The sequence below is a fragment of the Macrobrachium nipponense genome, chromosome 2, assembly GCF_015104395.2.
Source record: "Macrobrachium nipponense isolate FS-2020 chromosome 2, ASM1510439v2, whole genome shotgun sequence".
Classification (NCBI taxonomy): Eukaryota; Metazoa; Arthropoda; class Malacostraca; order Decapoda; family Palaemonidae; genus Macrobrachium; species Macrobrachium nipponense.
In genome coordinates this window covers 80,594,125-80,616,624 of record NC_087201.1, presented here as the reverse complement: position 1 = coordinate 80,616,624, position 22,500 = coordinate 80,594,125, and the positions used below count along the sequence as shown (strand labels likewise).

The following is a 22,500-nucleotide window of genomic DNA, read 5'->3' as shown; positions in this document are numbered from 1 at the left end:
TACAAAAGCAAAGGTCTGTATTAGATATCTGTTCATTTCAATACAATTCATATATATAATGCAATACTGCAATAAAAGTCATAGACAGTTTTACAAAACTATAAATATATTCAGCTCCAAACAAAATTAATTCAAAAATACTTAACCAACACATCAAGTCATCAGTAAAAAATATTATTTCATAACACAAAGCACATTTTTCATTCAAACCCATCAACAGATCCCAGTTGCACCAACTTGTACAGATCAAGATCTGGAAATCCTTAATGCCCAGTTCTCCTATAACAACTGTTTTTATATTCATAAAGAGCGCACAGAGAAATGTGTGAGGGAAGAGAGTGCTCTTATATGATTAATAAGTTTATAAAAAATCCAATTTTTATATACAAACTCATCCATTTACAAGATATACTAACCCACCAACTATATAATTTCTTCTCATAAGTCCAACTGTAGGTGGTCTTTACTCAGGAATGTCTTTGGAGCAACATACTCATAAGACAAGGAACTGTCAACTGATGCCCTTGTACAGAAAAAACTTAATTTTCTTTTAAAAAATGTGTAATTTAATTCTTTAAGATGCATTGTAAGAAGATAATGCTGAATGATGCACTCTGATGTTTCCATCAGCTGAAAAAAAGGGCACCAAAACAGATTGCAACAACCAATCCTGGAACAATCTGGAGCTTTTGTAACAACTGTAAAGAAAGGTTGAAAATCTAATGAATATGCGTACAGTGATTCATGAGTAGAAGCAAATCATTGACCAAAGAGAAGACACCCATAAATGCATTGTGGAGGTTACTGATTTTGAGTGCTTCATTTGGAATGGATGAAGAGCTATGCTTTACAGGGTATGAAAAAATGCCACATGCTTAAAAGTTGACACAAAGTTAAAAGGGAAGGATGCTGGGGCAACTGAACTCACAAAAAAGTTGTCTGAGTAAAGTAGTATAATTTGCATGACCACCAAAATTACCTTGTCTCTATGAATCCTTCACTACTACAATGGTGAATAAATACAATGGAACCTTGGTATTCATACATAATCCATTCCAGAACCTCCCATGAAATCTGAAACGTACAAAAACCAAAACAATAATTCCCATCAGGAATATTGTAAATACAATTAATGCGTTCCAGACCCCCAAAAATATTAACAAAAAACATTTTATAGGGAATAAACAGTTTTACATACAGAAAACAATGAGAAATAAATAGAAATTACTAATTAAACTAATAAATGAGCATTTAAAATCACTCTTACCTTTGTGGAAAACCTTGTTAGCCTATGGAAGGCAGAGATTGTTTGGAAGGAGAATCGCCCTTCAAAGGACTTCAGGTATCAATGACTTATCTGGGGTTACTTCTCTTCATTTTTTTTTTCACTTGCACTATCTGAGGTTACTTTCCCACTTTGTTTTTCAAAGGCAGTAGACCAGCTTGAGAGTTACTAGACCCCAGTCACACAACAAAACTGCCCAGAGATATTTGTTTCTGCTGTTTCTTTAAAATCTGCATAAAATTAAACACAGCATTGTCATTAAACATGTTGGAGACATGGATTACAACTTCTTTCTTGGGATGATAATTCTCCACAAAATTTTTTTTATATAATTCCACTTTGCAAACATGTTCTTAATCCATGAAGTAGGCACATTATGTATCCCCATTTCTGAATTTTTCAAAGCAGCCTCTGCTGGCCTTAAATTCACTAACAGCAGCACCTGTTGTAAGCATTTTCTCACTGAGATTGGCATGCAACTTCCTCCAACATAATGCTAAGAGTTCTTTCTTGAATTCTATGTGAGGTGAGTAACAATTTTATATTCTATTAAAGAATACTACTCTATTTACTACACCTGGTAGTTGTCATGGGTTATGAAGTCCCTCTTGAGGTGAAATCACAAGTTCCAGCTGCAGGATGACTCAGCATAGTTGCTGAGTGTGACTACTGTAGTTTCAAGTAGGACAGATATGAGGTGAGTAACAATTTTACATTTCATTAAAGAATACCACCCTACTACCCCTCATTGATATGTTTTCATTTAACAATATTGTAGTAAAGTACTACACAGAATATTCTGCATAATATACACTACTCATGGCTATATTTACTTGGATAACTACATACTCAATTTAGGGGACATAATTACTTGCTAAAATGGAATTTTCCTGTATGGTATGTGGATTCACCATACCTACTCGTCAATGTGATGTCATTTCTACAGCTCCACTATGAAGAATTCTTTGATGATAACCAGCAGCAACTGTTTTCATGTCTCAGAGCCCTAAGAGGGTCCAATTTCTGTTCTGATTTCTTGGAGTAAAGTGCATCTCAGTGGCATGGTTGGTATGGTGTTGGCATGCTACCTCTGTGGCTGTGAGTTCGATTCTTGGGCATTCCATTGAGGCTTGAGAGATGTGTGGTTCTGGTGATAAAAGTTAACTCTCAACGGGTTCGAAGTCATGTAAAGCCGTTGGTCCCGTTGCTGAATAACCACTGGTTCCATGCAATGTAACAACGCCAAAACAAACAAACAAACAAACAATCTAAGGACCCTTTTAAGCAGAGGGTGTCTCTAAGCAAATTCTCTTAGTGACTGCCTTTCTTGTTAGAAACATATCACATATGGGGCTTCCATAAAATCTGAAAATTTGGCTGCTGTAATCATCATTAGCTACTTACATAGTGGTACAAAAAGTCTCATACATCTGGAGAATAAATGGTAATAGCCTTCAATGGGCAACATAAATTCACTTCTAGGTGGGGTATAATCTAGCTGAACATTACCAGTAGGAATGGTATTAAATATTAGTTTCATTCTTACAGTTGGTTCTCCTGGTCTAGCCAACCAAGTAGGAAAACAGTGGCAAAAATCAAATATTAATAATAATAATATAAATGTAATTACAAAATTTGTGATAGTATTTTGAAGAAATGTTATTGTTATAATACAATTAAGTTTGTTCATACTTACCTGGCAGATATATATAATTAGAGTGCCCACCCTCCTCCCCTCAGGAGACAAGGGTCATGAATAAATATGAACAGAAAATGGGAATGGTTCCTGATATCCGCCTCCCAGCGGCGGGAATGGGTACTACCACCTGGCCGCCCACTACGTGTGCCGCGAGTTTTGAAATTCTGTCGGACGTCAGAAATACAGCTATATATATATCTGCCAGGTAAGTATGAACAAACTTAATTGTATTATAACAATAACATTTTGTTCATGAAACTTACCTGTCAGATATATATATAGCTGAATCCCACCTTCGGATGGTGGGTAGAGACAGAATAGGATTTTTAGGAAACTTAAATTAAGTAAAAGATTTACTTCTTGGTTCCTTACCTGATAGCAAAGTAGACTCTGTGATTACTGTCACTTAAGCCTGCTTATACTTTCATCAGAGTTGCCAGCCAGGTTTGGACCTGTAGTGCTGGTGCACTCTGGATGCTCTGTCAACGGGGACGTGACCACAATGTGACAAGACCATCTAGCCAAACATATGGCAGTAACACAGCAACCGACCACCACCTGACCAACTAACCAAAAAACCCCTGACATTAACACTAAGGAATGGGAGATTTCCACAGAAGATCTCACCATCAACCAAAAACACAATAAAAACTAACCTAACTAAGCTAAGGGATAGGGAGAGAGCTACCTTCAGCCCCCAAAACTGTGTCTGCCGAAATGTAAGGCCCCAAAGAACTACAGTTCTCGTAAATCGTTCTCACATCCCGGAGGTAATGTGAGGCGAATACGGAATTGCTCCTCCAAAAAGTGCTATCAAGTATATCTTTGATAGACATATTCCTTTGGAAGGCAAGAGAAGTAGCTACGGCTCTGACTTCGTGAGCTTTCACTTTAAAGAGGCTCAAATCAGTCTTCTGGCAAGATGAATGAGCCTCTTTAATGACGTCCCTCAAGAAGAAAGCAACAGCATTCTTCAACAACGGCAAATCTGGTCTCTTCACCGAGCACCAGAGATTACCTGAGGGACCTCTTATCTCTTTAGTCCTATTCACATAGAACTTGAGAGCCCTGACAGGGCACAGGCTCTCTCTGGTTCTTGACCCACGAGACTCGACATTCCTTTGATTTCAAAGCTCTTCGGCCAAGGATTAGACGGGTTCTCGTTCTTAGCCAAGAAAGACGGGCTCAACGAGCAGACAGCGTTGTCCCCCTTGAAGCCCACTAGGCTACTGAACGCTTGGATTTCACTAACTCTCTTCGCCGTCGCCAGAGAAGCTAGGAAAAGCGTTTTTCTCGTCAAGTCCCTTAGAGAAGCTTCATGGAGAGGCTCAAAGGGACTTAGCATAAGATGTTTCAAAACCACATCGAGATTCCATGAGGGCGGTCTTGCTTGTGGAATCTTGGTGGTTTCGAACGACCTTAAGAGATCGTGTAGATCCTTATTGTCGGAGAGGTCCAGTCCTCTGTGGCGAAAAACGGCAGACAACATACTCCTATAACCTTTGATTGTAGGAACTGCCAATTTCTGCACATTTCTTAGATAGAGTAAGAAATCTGCTATCTGATTCACAGAGGTCGTGGAAGAGGAAATTCCTTCCTTTTTGCACCATGCCCTGAAGGAGGACCACTTAGACTGGTAGACAGCTCTTGAAGAGGCTCTTCGAGCATTAACGATTGCTCTCGCAGCTGCCTTTGAAAAGCCTCTCGCTCTGGCCAACTTTTCGATAGTCTGAACGCAGTCAGAGCCAGAGCGGAGAGGTTTTGGTGAAACCTTTTGAAGTGAGGCTGTCTGAGTAGATCTCTCCTCCAGGGCAACGTTCTTGGGAAGTCCACAAGGAATGTCATGACCTCTGTGAACCACTCTCTTGCTGGCCACATTGGGGCAATCAGAGTCAACCTTGTCCCTTCTGAAGCTGCGAACTTCCTCATTACCTCCCCCATGATCTTGAATGGGGGAAAGGCGTAAAGATCCAGGTCTGTCCAGTTCCAGAGCAACGCGTCCACTGCAATTGCCCCTGGATCCAGAACCGGGGAGCAATATAGAGGAAGCCTCTTCGTCCTCGATGTAGCGAACAGGTCGACTAGAGGACGTCCCCACAATGTCCATAATTGTTGACAGACTTCCTGGTGCAAGGTCCATTCTGTTGGTAGAATCTGATTTCGTCGACTGAGAAGGTCCGCCCTGACATTCTGAACCCCTGCCACGAATCTCGTCAGGATCTTGATGCGCCTTGCGTCTGCCCATAGCAGAACTTCTTTCGCAAGGAGAAAAAGGGATCTGGAGTGAGTTCCTCCCTGATTCTTTAGATATGCAAGGGCTGTGGTGCTGTCTGAGTTGACTTGAACAACCTTGCTTGACAGTTTGTCTTCGAAGAACTGCAGCGACAGGAATATCGCTGCAGTTCCTTTACATTGATGTGCCAGGCTACCTGTTCCCCTCTCCAGGAGCCTGACACTTCCTCCCCCCCCAGTGTTGCTCCCCAACCGGAAATGGAAGCGTCTGAGAACAACACTAGGTCGGGGCTCAGAAGATTTAAGGAGAAGCCCTCTCGTAACCTCTGAGGGTCGAGCCACCATCTTAAGTGGCCTTTTATCTTGTTTGAGATCCTTAGGATCGCATTCAGGTCCTCCTTCGACTTCCATTCTTCCGCAAGGAAAAATTGAAGAGGCCTGAGGTGCAGTCTTCCCAGCGAGACAAACTTTTCTAGCGAGGAAATGGTGCCCAGCAGACTCATCCACTCCCTCACCGAACAAGCTTCTCTCTCTAGGAAGGCTGCGACTTTCTCTAACCCCAGTCGCTGACGTTCCTGGGATGGAAACGCCCGAAAAGCCACTGAATCCATCTGAATCCCCAGATACACGATGGACTGTGTCGGGGTCAGATGCGACTTTTCGGAGTTGACCAAAAGACCCAGAGACTTTGCTAGGGCTAACGTTAATTGAAGGTCCTTCAGACATTTCCGCCTCGACGACGCTCTGATCAGCCAATCGTCGAGGTAGAGGGATATCCTGATCCCTGACGAATGGAGCCACTTCGCTACATTCCTCATTATCATTGTGAAAACCATCGGGGCCGTGCTGAGACCGAAACAAAGGGCTCTGAATTGCCAAACCCTGTTGTCTAAGACGAATCTCAGGTACTTCCTTGAAAGAGGGTGGACGGGGACGTGGAAGTACGCGTCCTGCAGGTCCAGAGACACCATCCAGTCGCCAGGTCTCAAGGCTCCCAGCACCGACTGAGGCGTCTCCATTTTGAACTTGATCTTTTCTACAAAAAGATTGAGCCTGCTCACATCCAGGACTGGGCGCCAGCCCGACGACTGCTTCGGCACCAGGAAAATCCTGTTGTAGAAGCCCGGTGACTCCAGGTCCAAGACTTGTTCCACTGCTCTTTTTTCGACCATCTGGTCTAACAGATCGAAAAGAATACTTTTCTTCTCTCCCTGATAAGATGGAGAGAGGTCTCTGGGAGTTGATGTTAAAGGAGGAGGATGTAAAAGGGGATCTTGTACCCCTGCTCTACGATCTTGAGAGTCCAAGGATCCGCCCCTCTCTGCCTCCATGCCTCCGCAAAGAACTTCAGTCTGGCCCCGACTGGCGTCTGAAGGACAAGATCTTCATTTGGTGGGTTTGGTTTTAAATGAAGCTCTTCCTCTCGAAAAACCTCTCCCTCGAGGAGCTGCTCTCGAGGGGGGTGCCCCGCGAAAGGGTTTGACTTTCTTCGGGGGTTTACTGAATGCAGATGTGGAAGGAACTGCTGGACGTCTTGAAGACTGTACCAAGAGGTCCTGGGTCGCCTTCTCTTGCAAACTCGTTGCAAGATCCTTTACCATAGCCTGGGGGAAGAGATGGTCCGAAAGAGGCGCAAAGAGCAATTCCGCTTTCTGAGCGGGAGAAACCGACTTAGCGGTAAAATTGCATAAGAGAGCTCTTTTCTTTAGGAAAGCCGTTCCAAAATGAGAAACTAGCTCCTCCGAACCATCCCTGACAGCCTTGTCCATACATGACAACACGCTGGACAGCTCCCCCAGACTGAGAGAATCAGGACTTCTAGACTGAAGGTCTAAAACTCCCAGGCACCAGTCTAAGAAATTAAAGACATTCAAGGTGCGAAGCAGTCCCTTCAAGTGGTGGTCCGTCTCCACAGGAGTCCAGGAACACCTTAGCAGACAATAAGAGAGACCTCCTCTGAGCATCCACTAAACTGGAGAAGTCACCCAGAGCGGACGAAGGAACCTTTACTCCCACGTCCTCCTTGGTTTCATACCAATTCCTCCTTTCCGGCGAGTCTAGAGGAGGGAAGGGCGAAAGTGGTCTTGCCCTGATCCTTCCTTCGAGACATGAAATCTTGAAGTTTCTTGAAAGCCCTCTTGGTCGACAGCGATGTCTTCATTTCGACGAACTCAGGGGTCTTAACGGACTTGGAAGACGAAAGTTGAGAGGGAGGAGACCTAGGGGCTGCCGGCTGGAACTTCTCCCCGAAGGATGAACGTAACAGCCTGACAAGAACCTTATAGTCCGAGACAGCTGAAGCTACAGGAGGTTCTTCTTCGACGGAACTCCCTGGACTACCAAGTTCCCCTTCCTCCCTAAGAGGAACTGGAGAACGTCCATCAGGAGAGGGCGTACGTCCAGCAGTCTCAAGCCTGAACAAAGACTTCCGTTGATTGGAAGTACCCGCTACAGGTACGGAATCGCCCTTACGACGATCCTTAGAAGGACGGACATCCTGCGAAAGAAGCGCGTCCTTTGAAGCAACGGGAACTGTCCTAGCAGACACGTCCCTACGAGAGGAAGCGCGAGCTTCCTGACGAGAGGCGCCAAAAGCGTCCTGCTTAGCCAAGCAAGCGTCCTGTTGAGCGTCCTCAAAAGCGTCCTGCCTCGTTCTAAAAGCGTCCTGCTTCGAACGGCGAGCGTCCTGCCGAGCGTCCTCAAAGACGTCCTGTCGAGAATGCAAAGCGTCCTGCTTCGAACGCCGAGCGTCCTGCCGAGCGTCCTCAACAGCGCCCTGCCGAGAGCGCAAAGCGTCCTGCTTCGAACGCCGAGCGTCCTGGCGAGCGTCCTCTACTGCGAGAGCGAAAGATCTACTCGGAGAACGAGAACGGTGACGATCCGGAGGTGGAGAGAGAGACGAACGAGACGAGAGAGAATGAGACTGCTTCGTCCTCTTGACGGGCAGCCTAACGTCCTTTCTACGCTTAGGCTCGACTGCTGCTGGGCGAGTCCTCTGAGCCATAAGAGACGTAATCTGGTCCTGAAGGGACACGAGGATATCCTTCGTAGGTGACGAAGGAGCAGAAGAAGGGGCAGGACTGACCCTGCGAGAAGGCGAGGGGCGAGGGGACGCCTCCTTCCTTCTAGCAGGTACAGCTACCTGCCTCTCAGGTGAACACGCCTGTGCGTGGAAACCAACGTCCTCGTCGGTAGAAACCCTACCTCTCTTCTGAGGAGGAAAGGCGTCATACGCATCCTCTGACGAAAGCGGAGACATAGGACGTGAAGCGTCCTCAAAACGAAAAGTCCTTTTCAACGGACGCGAGTCTCTCCGAGCGCTCCACCCCTTGCGCGGGGAGGACGCTTCGGAGGACGAAAAGCAATCCTTGGCAGCCTGGGATTTAGCAACAAGGCCTGCCGAAGGGACGCCAGATCGGTGGGGAGCCCCCGTAACCCTCTTGCGGCTTTCGACATACCCACTCCCTGAGTCCTGGGAGTCCGATAGAGGTCTAGGCCTAGAGGCATTATGGGGCCGATCTGACGCCCCCTCCACAACACTAGGGGCACTAACACAAACTTTCACAGGGCCAGTTTCTAAGGCCAAAACTTTCGATTCAAGAGCGCGAATAGACTCAAGAATCAGAGAAAGGGTGTTACCTTCTCCAGACACAGCACTGGGGCCCGAAGGCAACAAAACAGGATTAGGTTGAGCAAAATCTACCGGTGTTAGAGGAGGAGAAATGTTACATTCCTTACCTTTCGTAGAACTGCTCTTGGAGGAAGACCTCCTGACTCTATCGCGCTCCAATTTACGTCGATAGGTCTCATACATCTTCCATTTATCATCAGCCAAATCCTTGCATTCATTGCACCGATCATCAACCAAGCAAACATGCCCCCTGCATTCCATACAAACTGTGTGAGGATCAACTGAAGGTTTAAGAAGCCTCACCTTACATTCACTCCTCACACACACTCTGAAACTTCCAGTACTTGATCCCGACATCATGTACACAGAAAAGCCAATCCAAAATCAAAAACCAATCCACTATTACGCGTGCCAATCCAACAATCCAGAAGTCGATACCAAAAGTCAATCCAGATAATTTAAAGCGAGATAAATCAAAAATCCTAGACGGAGGTACTGTAAACAGTTGTTTCCAGCACCGGCGACAGAAAAAATATGAACGGAAAATGGGAATGGTTCCTGATATCCGCCTCCCAGCGGCGGGAATGGGTACTACCACCTGGCCGCCCACTACGTGTGCCGCGAGTTTTGAAATTCTGTCGGACGTCAGAAATACAGCTATATATATATCTGACAGGTAAGTTTCATGAACAAAATAACATTTCCATTTCACTTTTAAGAACTACTATTCTCTCTCTCTCTTACTGAGATGAGAGAATTTTTATGGTACATCTGAGTTTATACAATGTTCTAAGGGGTCCACAAAAATAGAAATCTTAAAAGTTCGTGTATAATTTATAAGGTGTATAATTTATATAAACTTTATTAAAGCTTTTGAACCCTTCTCTGGGTTCATCTTCAGTCTAAATGAATGACTAACAATATACAGTCGCTAAAGCTTGCATATGGACCAGGTAATGAAGAAAGAGGGCAGTTAACTCCAATTAGGTTATTTCCTCTCCCCTGGCTGCAATTCTGTTTGATCTCTGTGTGGGTTGTCACAATGTTGCAGGAGGTCCTTCCTCCGGAGGCGTAGATTGGGCACCATAACCAGACTCCCCTGGGGCAGCAGTTACATGGACAGGGAGAGGCAAGGCAAAAGCAGCATCAGGAGAGGGAAAAACAGAGCCTGTCCTAAAGTTAAAATCTTTTCAAAACATATTGGTAATATAAAAGTTAACAAAAGACTTGTTGCCTTTGAATGACTCCCCTAAGCTTATAGCAGCTCCCTCAGTTAGTCACCTAACATTTACATTGTTGCTTTTAAAAGATAATTTTAGCCTCATTCCAATTGGGTCTATGATCATTACTGAATGTATGTGCTATTACTGCACTGTTTTGAGAATGTAGCTCATATGATCGTTTATGTTCACCCAAACGTGTATCTAGTCCTTGTCCACTTTCGCCAAAATATTTACCATTACAATCCATACATGGTATTAGTTCATTAACACCTGGGACTATGGGATTTTTGTCATTATTATTGTTTCTTACGAGCTTGTGTCTTACTGTATTTTCATATTTGAACACAATTTTAATTTCCTTCTGATTTTTTTTTACATGCCTACTTATATTCTTCACGTCTGGGTTAAAGGGAAGTGACACATATCTTTTTGGTTTTTCCTTGCTAATATCTCCAAGTCCATAGAAAGACCTTGCTCACAAAATTGCTTCCTCAATGAAGTGAGGGGGATATCTGAGGCTTCTAAAAGTTGCTGTGATGTGTTGAGGTTCACTGTCTATATATTTGGGGTCGCAAATTCTGAATGACATTGCTTTTTATTTCTTTTGAGTGAAAATACTAAAAGTGGACATAACTCTCGGAATTGGTAGATTTTCGGTAAACTGAAAATTTGAACCTCTGGCTATTACAGTCCCTGAATACTAGAACATCTGAAGAAGGTAATTTAAAATCAACTTCATTTTTTTTTCTGTTCTAGTGTTCAGGGATCGTAATAGCCAGAGGTTCAACAAAAATCTACCAATTCCGAGAGTTATGTCCACTTTTATTTTTTTCACTAGAAAAAAAAAGGCGATGTCATAATGAATTTTTCTTTACGCACATGCAGAATTTGCAACCCCGAATATATACAGGGTGTTTTGAAATTAGAGGCCTCTACAGCATAAACTAAAATTGATATGGACAAAAACAAAAGTAATTCAGAACAGGTATTTATTTAATTTTCTCTCTGAGTATTTAATATTTTGTGTGCCCTACATCTGCCTGTACCACAGCCTGCATTCTTGAGGGGTATGATTTCAGCAAATCACAAAAAAACTGAGACTCAAACTCCATTTCCCTGAGCACTTCAGTCACCTCTCTTCGCAGGTCGTCGAGGCTTGGTATACCATCATAGTACACTATGTGCGCCTCAACACGATCCTTTAAGATACTACCAATGTTTTCACACACATTAAGGTCAGGGGAGCTACCTGGAAATTCACTTGATGAGAAGAAATCGATACCACTGTTTCTAAGCAGCTCCTGTGTCTGAAGAGCCTTGAAACATGGTGCCTTATCATGGAAAAATGTGACTTCTTCAACAGATAACACATTTTCAGGATCTTTGAAGAAAGGAAATACTCCACCAGTAAGCAAGGCTTCTCTGAAGTATTCACCATTCCATGACTGTCTTTTTTCTTTGATGATCCACATTAACCGTTTGGCTGTGAAACAGAGAAAAATTCCCAAACATTCAGGAAATTTCACAACTTGGCGATAGTGCACGTCATCACTGATATCATCCAACTTCGCAGCCAAAATGATGTCATTATTATGATTTGGCTTCCTGACTGTGTAAATGAAGAATTCATCTGATGCGGCAACATGGAGAAAGTCAGTATCATCTCAATCTTTAAGAAATTAACCACAAAACCATGCACGGTCTTCTCTCTGTTGCTGAGTGATGTTGGGCTTGCTGATAACATGAAATGGCTTCATACCACATTTCTTCAACTCACGATGTACAGCACTATAATTTCTCTTCTTTCCCTGTTTGGTTTCTAGTTCAAGCACCAATTTATGTAAAGACTTTCTTGGTCTACCAACTGCCTCAGCTATGATGTCTTGACTCCTGAGAAAGGACTTCAGGACTTCCACTCTTTTCGTGATGACATTCATATGGATTTTTGTTCCAGTTTCTTTTAACAAAGGATCACCTCTTTTAATTATTTAGCTATCCAGGAACGTGAAATGAAGGATGCACCAGCATCCCTGGCCTCTCTGAAGGTTATATCCTGGATTCGGTCAATCCACCTGATTTCCTCCAAGTCATAACCATGGCTGTATCTAACTCCGTCACTCAGTCTGAAAATACAAGAAATCCAAAATGAAAAATAGCTTTTACCTATCCTGTGGTTTTATCAACCCAGAAGTTCCCCTGGATGTCAATGTTTTTAGGAGCCCTTCCATGATTTCAGTGTTGACCTTCCCTTGGGAAAAATGCAAATTGCAGTAGTTGTGCCTCATGCCTTTTCCTCTGCTTTGTCATCAGCTGTGTTATGTGTAATGCTGGTCCGTCTCTCAAGGGGATATTGCGCCTTCAGGGAGAGAGGGGCCAGCTACATTTTGTTCTTTAGCATTTTACATTTATTTTATTGAAGATATTTGAAAACATTTGTATTATGATATTAATGTTTTATGTATCTTTGATTTTATCCTTTTACACATATTCTGGGAAGGTGGTAATGTTTTCAGAATTTGTTTCGGGATATTCGAGACATTAGGGGTTCATGTTGCAGACAAAGTTTTTATGCCAGGATTTGGCTGTCTAGCATAGGAGCACATTCCTACACTTCTTCAACAAGAGTTTTAAAGGCATTTGATTGTGTTCTTCCCATCTGCTTGTAGGACCAGTCATGATTACAGTCTCATCTATTTCCCGTTATTTTGGTGGCAGAAGGGTGTGGGTCATTCTGCCTTACAGATAAATATGATTCTTTTCACTCTCACAGGATAGAAATGCTCTTCAGTTGTCAGCCCTGCTTCTCACCTGGAAGTCTGGCAGCAGCAGTGATCCACTTAAAACTTGGGAGCCCCTCTGTTTCGTTTCCCCTGGCAGAGATGCCACCTCACTAATTTTGGTGTGCTCATTGGTGCTGTGAAGACAGAGAGTTTGGAACACAGCCAGTGCTGTCAGCAGTGTGTTCCTTGCTGCCATTGGAGCTCCTTCTTGCTCACTGACAATACTGCATCTTCATGTGGGGATACCAACCTTACAGACAGCTTTTCTGATGTGTGGATATAGTCATATGAAATAAAATTGTATTAAGGTTTCGGTTTTGTTTTATGTTTTTCTACACTACACACAATGTTCTCTCTCTCTCTCTGTGTAGCGTAATCTGCTGTGTGATGTCACAAATGGGCCTGTGATGTCATGGCTTCTTTTGACTGTATAGTTTGACGGTGATGCGTTTAAATGATGGAACTTCCACTTCCATTGGCGATGAATTTTCTTGGAAAATTCTTCGCTATACTTCACGTGTACATGTTCTGGGGAGACCTTCCAGTTGCTGCAGGAGACAAAAGAAGATCTTTTCGACATCTCCGTCTCTGAGACCTTGACTTGGGCTACCAGTCCGAATGCCATGACATCACTCCCAGCCTCGTCCATGATGTCATCATAGTCGGTTGCCAACCCATCAGAGGGTTCTTTCAAGAGTCGTTGATTGTTCATGAAAAGGAATTTCAGAACAAAGAGAAAAAAGCAATTACAGAAACAAAGAGAGACAGAATAAGGAATTTCTTAAAAGTGGTTGAGAAGACTTCTAAAAGTAGGTTGGTTAGTCGGAAGGGGGAAAGAAGAGAGAACTATGTTGTACATATGTAATCTTCACACACTCCTATATTTTTAACCACCATTTATTTCTTTTTTTAAGGGTAATGAATTATGCTTACTTTTAAATAAAACTACAGTATTTAAAAGTTAGCTTAATATTTAGGGAGCAAGATAAGGGTCATATTTAGTGTTCAAACTAGAAGTAAGCATTCATTAGCATTTTTAGAGACTGTGCTAAACTTATGCAAAAATTCCCCTTGCGCGAGGGGGTCTGGAACCTAATCTCGCATAAGTTCGGGGTATAACTGTATCCCCTGACAGCAGCGATAAATATGCAAAGGGTACCAAAGAAGTAACAAATGCAGCTAAAGAAGTTAGTGAGGAGAGAGGATTGGAAAAAGAAAGGAAAAATGAGAACTGGAAATTGGAATATTGGTAGTATTATAGCAAAGGGAAGATAGAAATCGGAATGTTGGTAGTTACAGCAAAGGGAAGATGGAAATTGGAATCTGGTAGTCTTACAGCAAAAGGAAGATGGAAATTGGAATGTTGGTAGTTTTACAGCAAAGGGAAGAGAGTTGGTTGATGTCACGCAGAGAGGGAAAATTATGATTGTGTATACAAGAGACTAAATGGTAGGGAAAAGGTGCAAGACAGCTGGGTTTACTACATTGGGGAAGATACAAGGAGAAATGAGGTAGGAATATTCTCCATCAAGTTTGCAGGAAAATGTCTCATAGGTCACGCATATCAGTGACAGGCTCATGGGCTTAAAATTTGTGAAAGATAAGGAAGTATGGTATATCATCTCGGCAAACGCCCCTCAACAAGGGTGTAGAGAGGAGGAGAAGGGGGAATTCAGAGGGAAATTATAAGAATATATTGAAAGCGTTCCAAGAAGTGAACTACTAGTGTTATCTGGGGACATGAATGCCCATGTAGGTGAGAGTTCTGATGGTTTTGAAGGAATACATGGAGGAAGAGGTTTTGGAAAAAGAAACCATGAAGGTGAAAGATTATTGGAATTAGCAGTAGAATGTCAGAATCACCTGAGGAGATATGGGATGATATGAAAGAGATTGTGGCACCAGCGGCAGCAGAGGTGTGTGGGAGGACAAGTGGTAAGCAGCAACAGGATAAAGAAACATGGTGGAATCAAGAGGTTCAAACAGCTGTGAAGGAAAAAAAAAGAGTATAGCCAGAAGAGGGTGGGAAGAAGATAGCAACTGCCATACATGAGAGTATAGACAGAAAAAGAGGGGAAAATAGAGAGTGGTAGTGATTGCAAAGGGAGAAGCCAGGAGAGAATGGTATGAGATTATGGGAACATCTGAGGGAGAAAAGATAATCTACAGAATTGCAGAAGTGAGAAGAAAAGAGGCAAGATGTAGAGGTAGGACTTATTAAAGATGGAAGATGGAAACATCTTAATTGAGGAAGAAGTCAAGAGAAGATGGAGAGACTATTTTTCACAACTATTAAACAATGAGAATGAGTGTGAAGAACTGGAAACTTTTCCCCCAGTAGAAGAACCAATATTAAACATCAGAGAGTGAAGTCGACAATGCTATAAAGGAAAAGTAAATAAAGCTGCAGGAAAGCCAGAGGTAACAATAGAAATGATTAAAGCATTGGGAAATCTAGGCAAAGAGTGGGTACACACACTATTGGAAAAGATCTGGGATGTAGAGGAGATGCCAAGGGACTGGAACAGTAATTGGATGATTAAAATGTATAAACAAAAAGGAGACATGTTAAACTGTAGGAACTACAGGGGAACGAAGGTTTTGGAGCATGTATTCAAGATAGTACTAGAAAGAATAGTAGAAGAGAGAGTTGATAAATATACATGAGCAGCAGTTTGGGTTTATGAAAGGAAAGAGCATAGTGAATGCTATTTTTACAGTAAAACAAGTCCAAGAGAAGTATATAGAAGGAAACAGGAAAGTTGATGTGTTTTGTGGATCTTGAAAAGGCATATGACAGGGTACCAAGAAGAGTAGTCTATTGGTGTTTGAGAAAGAGAAGGGTAACATAGAAGTTGGTAAGGTTGGTAAAGATGATGTAAGAAAGGGCAAGAACTACTGTACAGACAAAACATGGGGAGAATGGAATTCCCTGTGGAGGTTGGCTTCCATCAGGGATTGGCTCTGAGTCTCCGAGTCTATTCTTGTTCCTCATCGTTATAAACACACTGACATCAGGATTATGGAACAACAAAGAACTGTGGGAACTGATGTTTGCTGATGATATAGTAGACACAAAAAAAGAACTGTAAGAAAGGTTTTTAGTATGGAAAGAAGCCATAGAAAGGAAAGGATTGAAAGTGAATATTGGAAAGACAAGAGCTAATAATTAGTAGTAGAGAAGGACATGAAGAAGTAAACATTCAAGTGGAAGATGGTACAATGCTAAAGCATAACAATGAGTTAACTAACTTGGGATCAATAATAACAAAGGAGGGAGGTACTGAGAAAGTAGTGAGAGAAAGTGAAAGAAGTATGGCAAAACTGGAGAGAAGTAACTGGAGTTGTTTAGAAAAAAAAATGCCATTAAAGCTCAAAATGAAGATTTGTAAGACAGTCATCAGTCCCGTACTGTTATATGGGGTAGAAGCTTAGAAACTTAAGAGGAAAGAGGAGGGACTGTTGGAAAGAACAGAGATGAGGATGGTGAGATGGATTAATGTAATATCACTATTGGAAAGGAGGGAGAGTCCAGATACAAGAAGAATGTGTGGTATATGTAATGTAAAGGAGGGAAGCTCATCTGAGATACTATGGCCATGTAATAGTAATAAGAGGTGGATTTAATCAAGAGACTTAAGAACATGCCAGTGATGGAGAGGAGGTGTGTGAGGTGTCAGTAGATCAGATTGACAGATGTGGTGAGGAAGAATATGGGCGAGGTGGAACTGGGGGAAGAAGATGCAAGGAATTGAAATAGATGGAGAAAGTTGACTCAAGCAGCTGACCCTGCTATATAGTGGGATCAATAAGATCAAAAAAAGAAGTTGGTTCACCTGATGAGAATACAACTGTGTTGGTAGCTTCACCTTTAGTCATTTTTCAAGAATGCCTATGTTGCACTGACCATGTCTTCTTGCACTGGAGAGAGGCTTATCTTTCTATCAAGTCTGCCAAACCATGACTTCTTATTTTTGGAAAAATGCACCTCTTTAGAGATGATTTATGGATCAAACTGGCTACAGTCTCTCCTCAATGTAAGTTTTGTATGGTATGGAACTTTCGGTCTATTTGCAAAGTTAACAGCTCTCCTGGTTATTAAGTAATTAACCCTTAAACGCCAAAGCGGTAAAATAAAAATTGTCTCCCGTGTGCCGGAGGTGTTTCAGAGTGAGCGCGGAAGCGGAAAAAATATTTTTTTCAAAAAATCACAGCGCACTTAGTTTTCAAGATTAAGAGTTCATTTTTGGCTCCTTTTTTGTCATTGCCTGAAGTTTAGTATGCAACCATCAGAAATGAAAAAAATTATCATTATCATATATAAATAATGCGATATATGATAGCGCAAAAACAAAATTTCATATATAATTGTATTCAAATCGCGCTGTGCACAAAACGGTTAAAGGTAACAAGTTACTTTTTTTTTTGTAATGTACACTAAATTGCGATCATTTTGGTATATAACACATTGTAAAACGATAAAAGTAACACAGACAAAATATTATCACAATATAATGCATAAATTCGTAACGCACAGACGTAAACAAATATTTTTTTCAAAAATTCACCATAAATCTAACTATTGTCCTAGAGACTTCCAATTTCTTTCAAAGTGAAGACAAATGATTGAATATTACTATACTGTAAGAGTATTAGCTTACAATTGCAGTTTCTGACCATATCTGACGAGTTAAAGTTGACCGAATGTCGAATTTTTTTATATTTTTTTTATATGCAATTATTTTGGAAATTAGAAAAGCTACAACCTTCAAATATTTTTCGTTTTATTCTACATGCAATTGCGCACATTTTCATATATAAAACTCTATGAAATGCCTAATATGAAACGGAGCAAATATTCCGAGAATGGGACGTATGCATTTCGGAGATTTGTGGCGGAGAATCCGTGCGCGGAGGGAAGGAAAGTTTTTTTTTTTAATTCACCATAAATCTAAATATTGTGCTAGAGACTTTGAATTTGTTTCAAGATGAAGATAAATGACTGAATATTACTAGACTGTAAGAGTTTTAGCTTACAATGGCAATTTTCGACCATTTCGGTAGAGTCAAAGTTGACTGAACGTGGTTTTTTTTCTATTTATCATGATTTATATGCAAATATTTCAAAAATGAGAAAAGCTACAACCTTCAATTATTTTTTGTTGTATTCTACATGAAATTGCACACATTTTCATTTATAAAACTTTATGTAACGGCTAATTTAAAATGGTGCAAACATTACCACAATCACACATATGATTTTTTCAGAAGAGTTACCGCGCGGACGTAAAGAAAATGTTTTTTTTTATAAATTCACCATAAATCAAAATATTGTGCTAGAGACTTCCAATTTGTTGCAAAATGAAGGTAAATGATTGAATATTACTAGAATATTAGCGTTTTAGCTTACAATTGCGTTTTTTTACCATTTCGGTAGATTCAAAGTTGACCAAAGGTTGAAAATTTGTCACTTATCATTTTTTATATGAAAATATTTTAAAATTGATAAAAGCTACAACCATGGGTTGTTTTTAGTTGTATTGTGCATGAAATTGTGCACATTCCCATATATAAAACTTTATGTAACGGCTAATTTTGAAATGGTGCAAACATTACCACAATCGCATGTATGATTTTTTTCGGAAGAGTTACCACGCGGACGTAAGGAAAAAGTTTTTTCATAAATTCACCATAAATCGAAATATTGTGCTAGAGACTTCCAATTAGTTACAAAATTAAGATAAATGATTGAATATTACTAAAATATAAGAGTTTTAGCGTACAATTGCGTTTTTCGACCATTTTGGTAGTCAAAGTTAACCGAAAGTTGAAATTTTGGCACTTATCGTTATTTATATGAAAATATCTCAAAACTGATAAAAGCTACAATCATAAGTATTTTTTTTTTGTATTCTACATAAAAATGCGCACATTTTCATATATAATACTCCATGCAACGGCTAATTTAAAATGGTACAAAAATTATGTCAAAGTGACGAAATAATTTCCGAGATGTGTCACAGATACTTTTTAGTGCAGCAAGAAAGAAATTTTGCGCGCCTGCGTAACGATTGTAAACAAAACAACACCTTGATCCGTGAACTCCCAGCATCCCCCAAGGCGCGTGATTCAGAAGTTTTTGGCTAGTAGGCCTAAAAGTATTTTTCTGCGAATTTTTTTAAAAATTTTTGTATGTCGACGTAAAATACGTCCAGTCGGCACCCGAGAGAAAAAATGTCGACGTAAAATACGTCCAGTCGGCGTTTAAGGGTTAAAGATGGTTCATACTTGATGCGGAATAGTTGTACGGTATTTGCCAGGGAAGAAGATGGTGTTCCCTCTGATTACAAAAATACAATACGTACACTGTAGTCTCAAATCAACTACTACCATGAATTCCAGATATTACATCTACAGGTGGTCCACGGTTATCGGCTGCTTCGCTCAATGGCGCTGGTTTTGTGGAGGGTTTTTGAAAATATTAATAAAAAAAATAAGGTTTCTTATGGTGCACATTCGGTTATCGGCGCCATAAGCCACCTGTCCACTATGGCGTGCCATAGGGGTCATTGGGGGCGCCATAAAGCAAAAATCGCCATTAAGCCAAGCATGAAAGTCCAAGGGAGCAAAACATACTTATGGTGCTCTTATATTGCCGATAACCACTTATTGGCGCCATAAGTGTGTTTAACTCCCTTAGACTTTCATGCTTCGCTTAATGGCAATTTTTGCTTTATGGCACCCGGCCAGGAATGGAACCCCTGCCGATAACTAAGGACCACCTGTATTGACAATGCAGTTATCAGAAGTACTAAAATTTTGCTTAAAGCATGAATTCAATATGATGAGGATTAACCAAAATTTACTCAGATACACCATCACTTGTTCAATTTAGAGTTCCTCTGATGTGATATAGCATTTGTGTTTTTCCCCCTTAAGAACATAGTTTTACATTACCTTGACTAGTCTCGCAGTATTAATATTCCTTCCTGTCCTGGTCTGTTCAATATACAGTACATATGAGTTGGCTAATCCCAAGCATATTTCTCTAGAGCATTTTTTACAAGTAGAGGCCAATGGGATGGTAGTAAAAGTCAAGAAACATTTATTGAACTCTGTCATCTCAGGATTCTTAGTTTCCACGCAATTAAACGTGGGATGAAGTGGCCTAATGGAGACTTTGACACTGTAAAAGTACCTATAGCAAAAAATGAGGGAAGTCATATTATAGCAGAGAGGAAGATGACTGACAGATGAGGCGAGAGTGAGATCACTGATGAAATAAATTGCATCAGATTCAATTCTATCAAGAAAGTAAATCAAAGAAAAAGCCCCAAGTATGAGATCAATGCTCCAAACAGGGACAATTAAGATGAACAAAGTTTTGATAAATGAAATGAAGAAAAACTTTACGGTATCTAAAAAAATATTACTTTTTTCTTTTTAAATTAAGTTTTATATATACTTACCCAGTAATTAACCAAGAGTTTCTACTTGATGGCAGCTTAAATTGTGAAATTTGCGACAGCAATAGCATTTTGTTATGTAGGTGACGGACCCCGCCTACTTTCAGGGTAAAAGAGGAACAACTCAGCCAAGAGCTCAATTTGTTACCTGCTCTGAAGTCCATAATAGAGGAGGAGGGTGGGCTCCGTTTGTAATTACTGGGTAAGTGTATTTATAACACTTAACTTTATCATAAAAATGTCATTTTTATCTAAGTAACTTAACCAGTAATTACTTGGCTGAATCCAAAGTGCAGGTGGAGGGATTCATGAATAAAAATACCTCAAAAATGGATAAAAATACCACAAAATGTTAAAAACCTTTCATGAGATGAGAGTTAGCATTGAAAAAATGCTTGATGTTCCTTACCTGGTGAGAGAGCTGCGCAGGTAGATACTGCCTATGATTGGTGCTCATCTCCACAATGTAGTGGCATGGTGGTATAGCCAGGAATGCCTCTACATAGGTGGTACTTCACAGTGAAGGAGTATATATTCTGATCACTTGACGAAGTAATAACAAAAGCCTTGCAACACTGGATATATATGATCAACAATGAAGCAAAAGCTCTGTCACTTTAACCAAGCTAAAAACTGGTGGGCACCCTAGGTACGCAGTACCCTCCAGGCTCCAGATGTTACATAGTGATGAGAAAGAGGGATGGTAGACAAGCTTCCTATGCTTTGACTCCGAACACTGCGCCAGCCACAGACAACTGTCCCAATGTACTGCAGTTATCGTAAACCATTTCAATGTCTTGTAAATAGTGCAGGATGAGCACTGACTTACATCTCCAGAAGGTCGTCTGTAAAATTGATGCGTGAGAAAGATTATGCTTAAAAGCCAAATATGTAGCCACTGCTCTGACATCATGAGCTTTTACCTTGGGGACAGGTAAACTATATTCTTCAACTTGGGAGTGAGCCTCCAACATAAAATCTCTTGAAAAGAATGAAATAGCATTTCCAGACAGGGGTCTAGACAGGGTTTTTTTTTTTTACTGAACACCACAGATTGCCTGCTGGGCCTCTGACTTTCTCTGTTCTATGCAGATACCTAAGTGCCCTCACAAGGCACGGGACTAATTCCTCTTCCTCTGGGCTTAAAATGTCTGAAAGACTTTTGATGGTAAAAGAGCAAGGCCACGGCTGAGACAGGTTCTCATTCTTTGCCAGAAAGTCCTGAATGACAAAACAAATCGCATTTACATTGGAAAAACCACTTCTGTCTATACAGTTGCATGAAGTTCACTGACCCTTAATACCACAGGTACAACAATTCCTTTTTTACTTTGGACATGTTGAATGATTTAATGAGCATAGCTCTATAATCCCTTATTGTTGAAGAAGACAGCCCTCTGTTGGTTCTTGAATAAAGAAGAAAATTCACTAATTGAGGGACATTGGTAGAGATGACTCTATGTCTCTTACACCAAAGTCTGAATACTGCCCACTTCGCTTGATAAACTTTACTAGTAGATTGCCTTCTACATTCAGCAACCACCTCTGCTGCAGGTCTTGAAAAGCCTTTTGCTCGCATAAGTCTGCGGACAGTCAAAATCCTGTCAGGGTCAGAGTGGACATGCCCTGATGAAATCTCTTGAAGTGGGGCTTTCTGAGCAAACTTGGAATTAATGGAGTGAGAAATTCTGGAACCATTCCTTCCTTGACCAAAAGGAGGCTATTGTCATTCTGACAATTTGGTGAGACTGGAGCTTCCTTAAAACTCCTCATATCATCCTGAATGGATAGAATGCTAAACCCCAGATTGGACCAATTTTCCATCATGGCATTTGTTGTCCAGGCCCTTGGGTCTGGACACGGAGAGCAAAACTGAGAAGGGCGATGATTGCTGGATGTCACAAACAAATCAATTGTCAGCTTCCCCATAGTTTCCAAAGGGCCTTGCAGACTCAAAGGCCCAGGGTCCACTCCGTCGGAAGTATTTGCCTCAGATGCCTTAACTCATCCGCTAGTACACTGAATCTTCCTTGAATGATGCTTGTTACTAATTGTGTCTGGTTTTGACCTCCCTAAAGAAGCAGATCCTTCGCAATCTCACAAAGAGAGAAAGAATGTGTTCCCCCTTCTAGTCTGATGTATTTGTCTGCATTGATGGACACCACCTTATTGTGGACTTCCTCT

The 22,500-nt window shown here is 41.2% G+C and overlaps 1 protein-coding gene across 3 annotated transcripts in view; it reads right to left on the bottom strand.

The window, feature by feature from the left end:
* LOC135220711 (uncharacterized) overlaps positions 1–22,500 on the bottom strand; it is a 181,981-nt gene that overhangs the window by 7,200 nt on the left and 152,281 nt on the right. The window contains exon 5 of one of the 3 annotated variants that reach the window (XM_064258128.1): positions 18–1,074. The exons of 1 other annotated variant lie outside the window; for it this stretch is intronic. In XM_064258128.1, the coding sequence (XP_064114198.1) occupies positions 976–1,074 (99 nt within the window). In that variant the 3' untranslated portion in view covers positions 18–975. Of the gene's footprint in view, positions 1–17; positions 1,075–9,693; positions 9,947–22,500 lie in introns of those variants that run through there. One more of the 3 variants, XM_064258127.1, reaches the window with a different exon arrangement.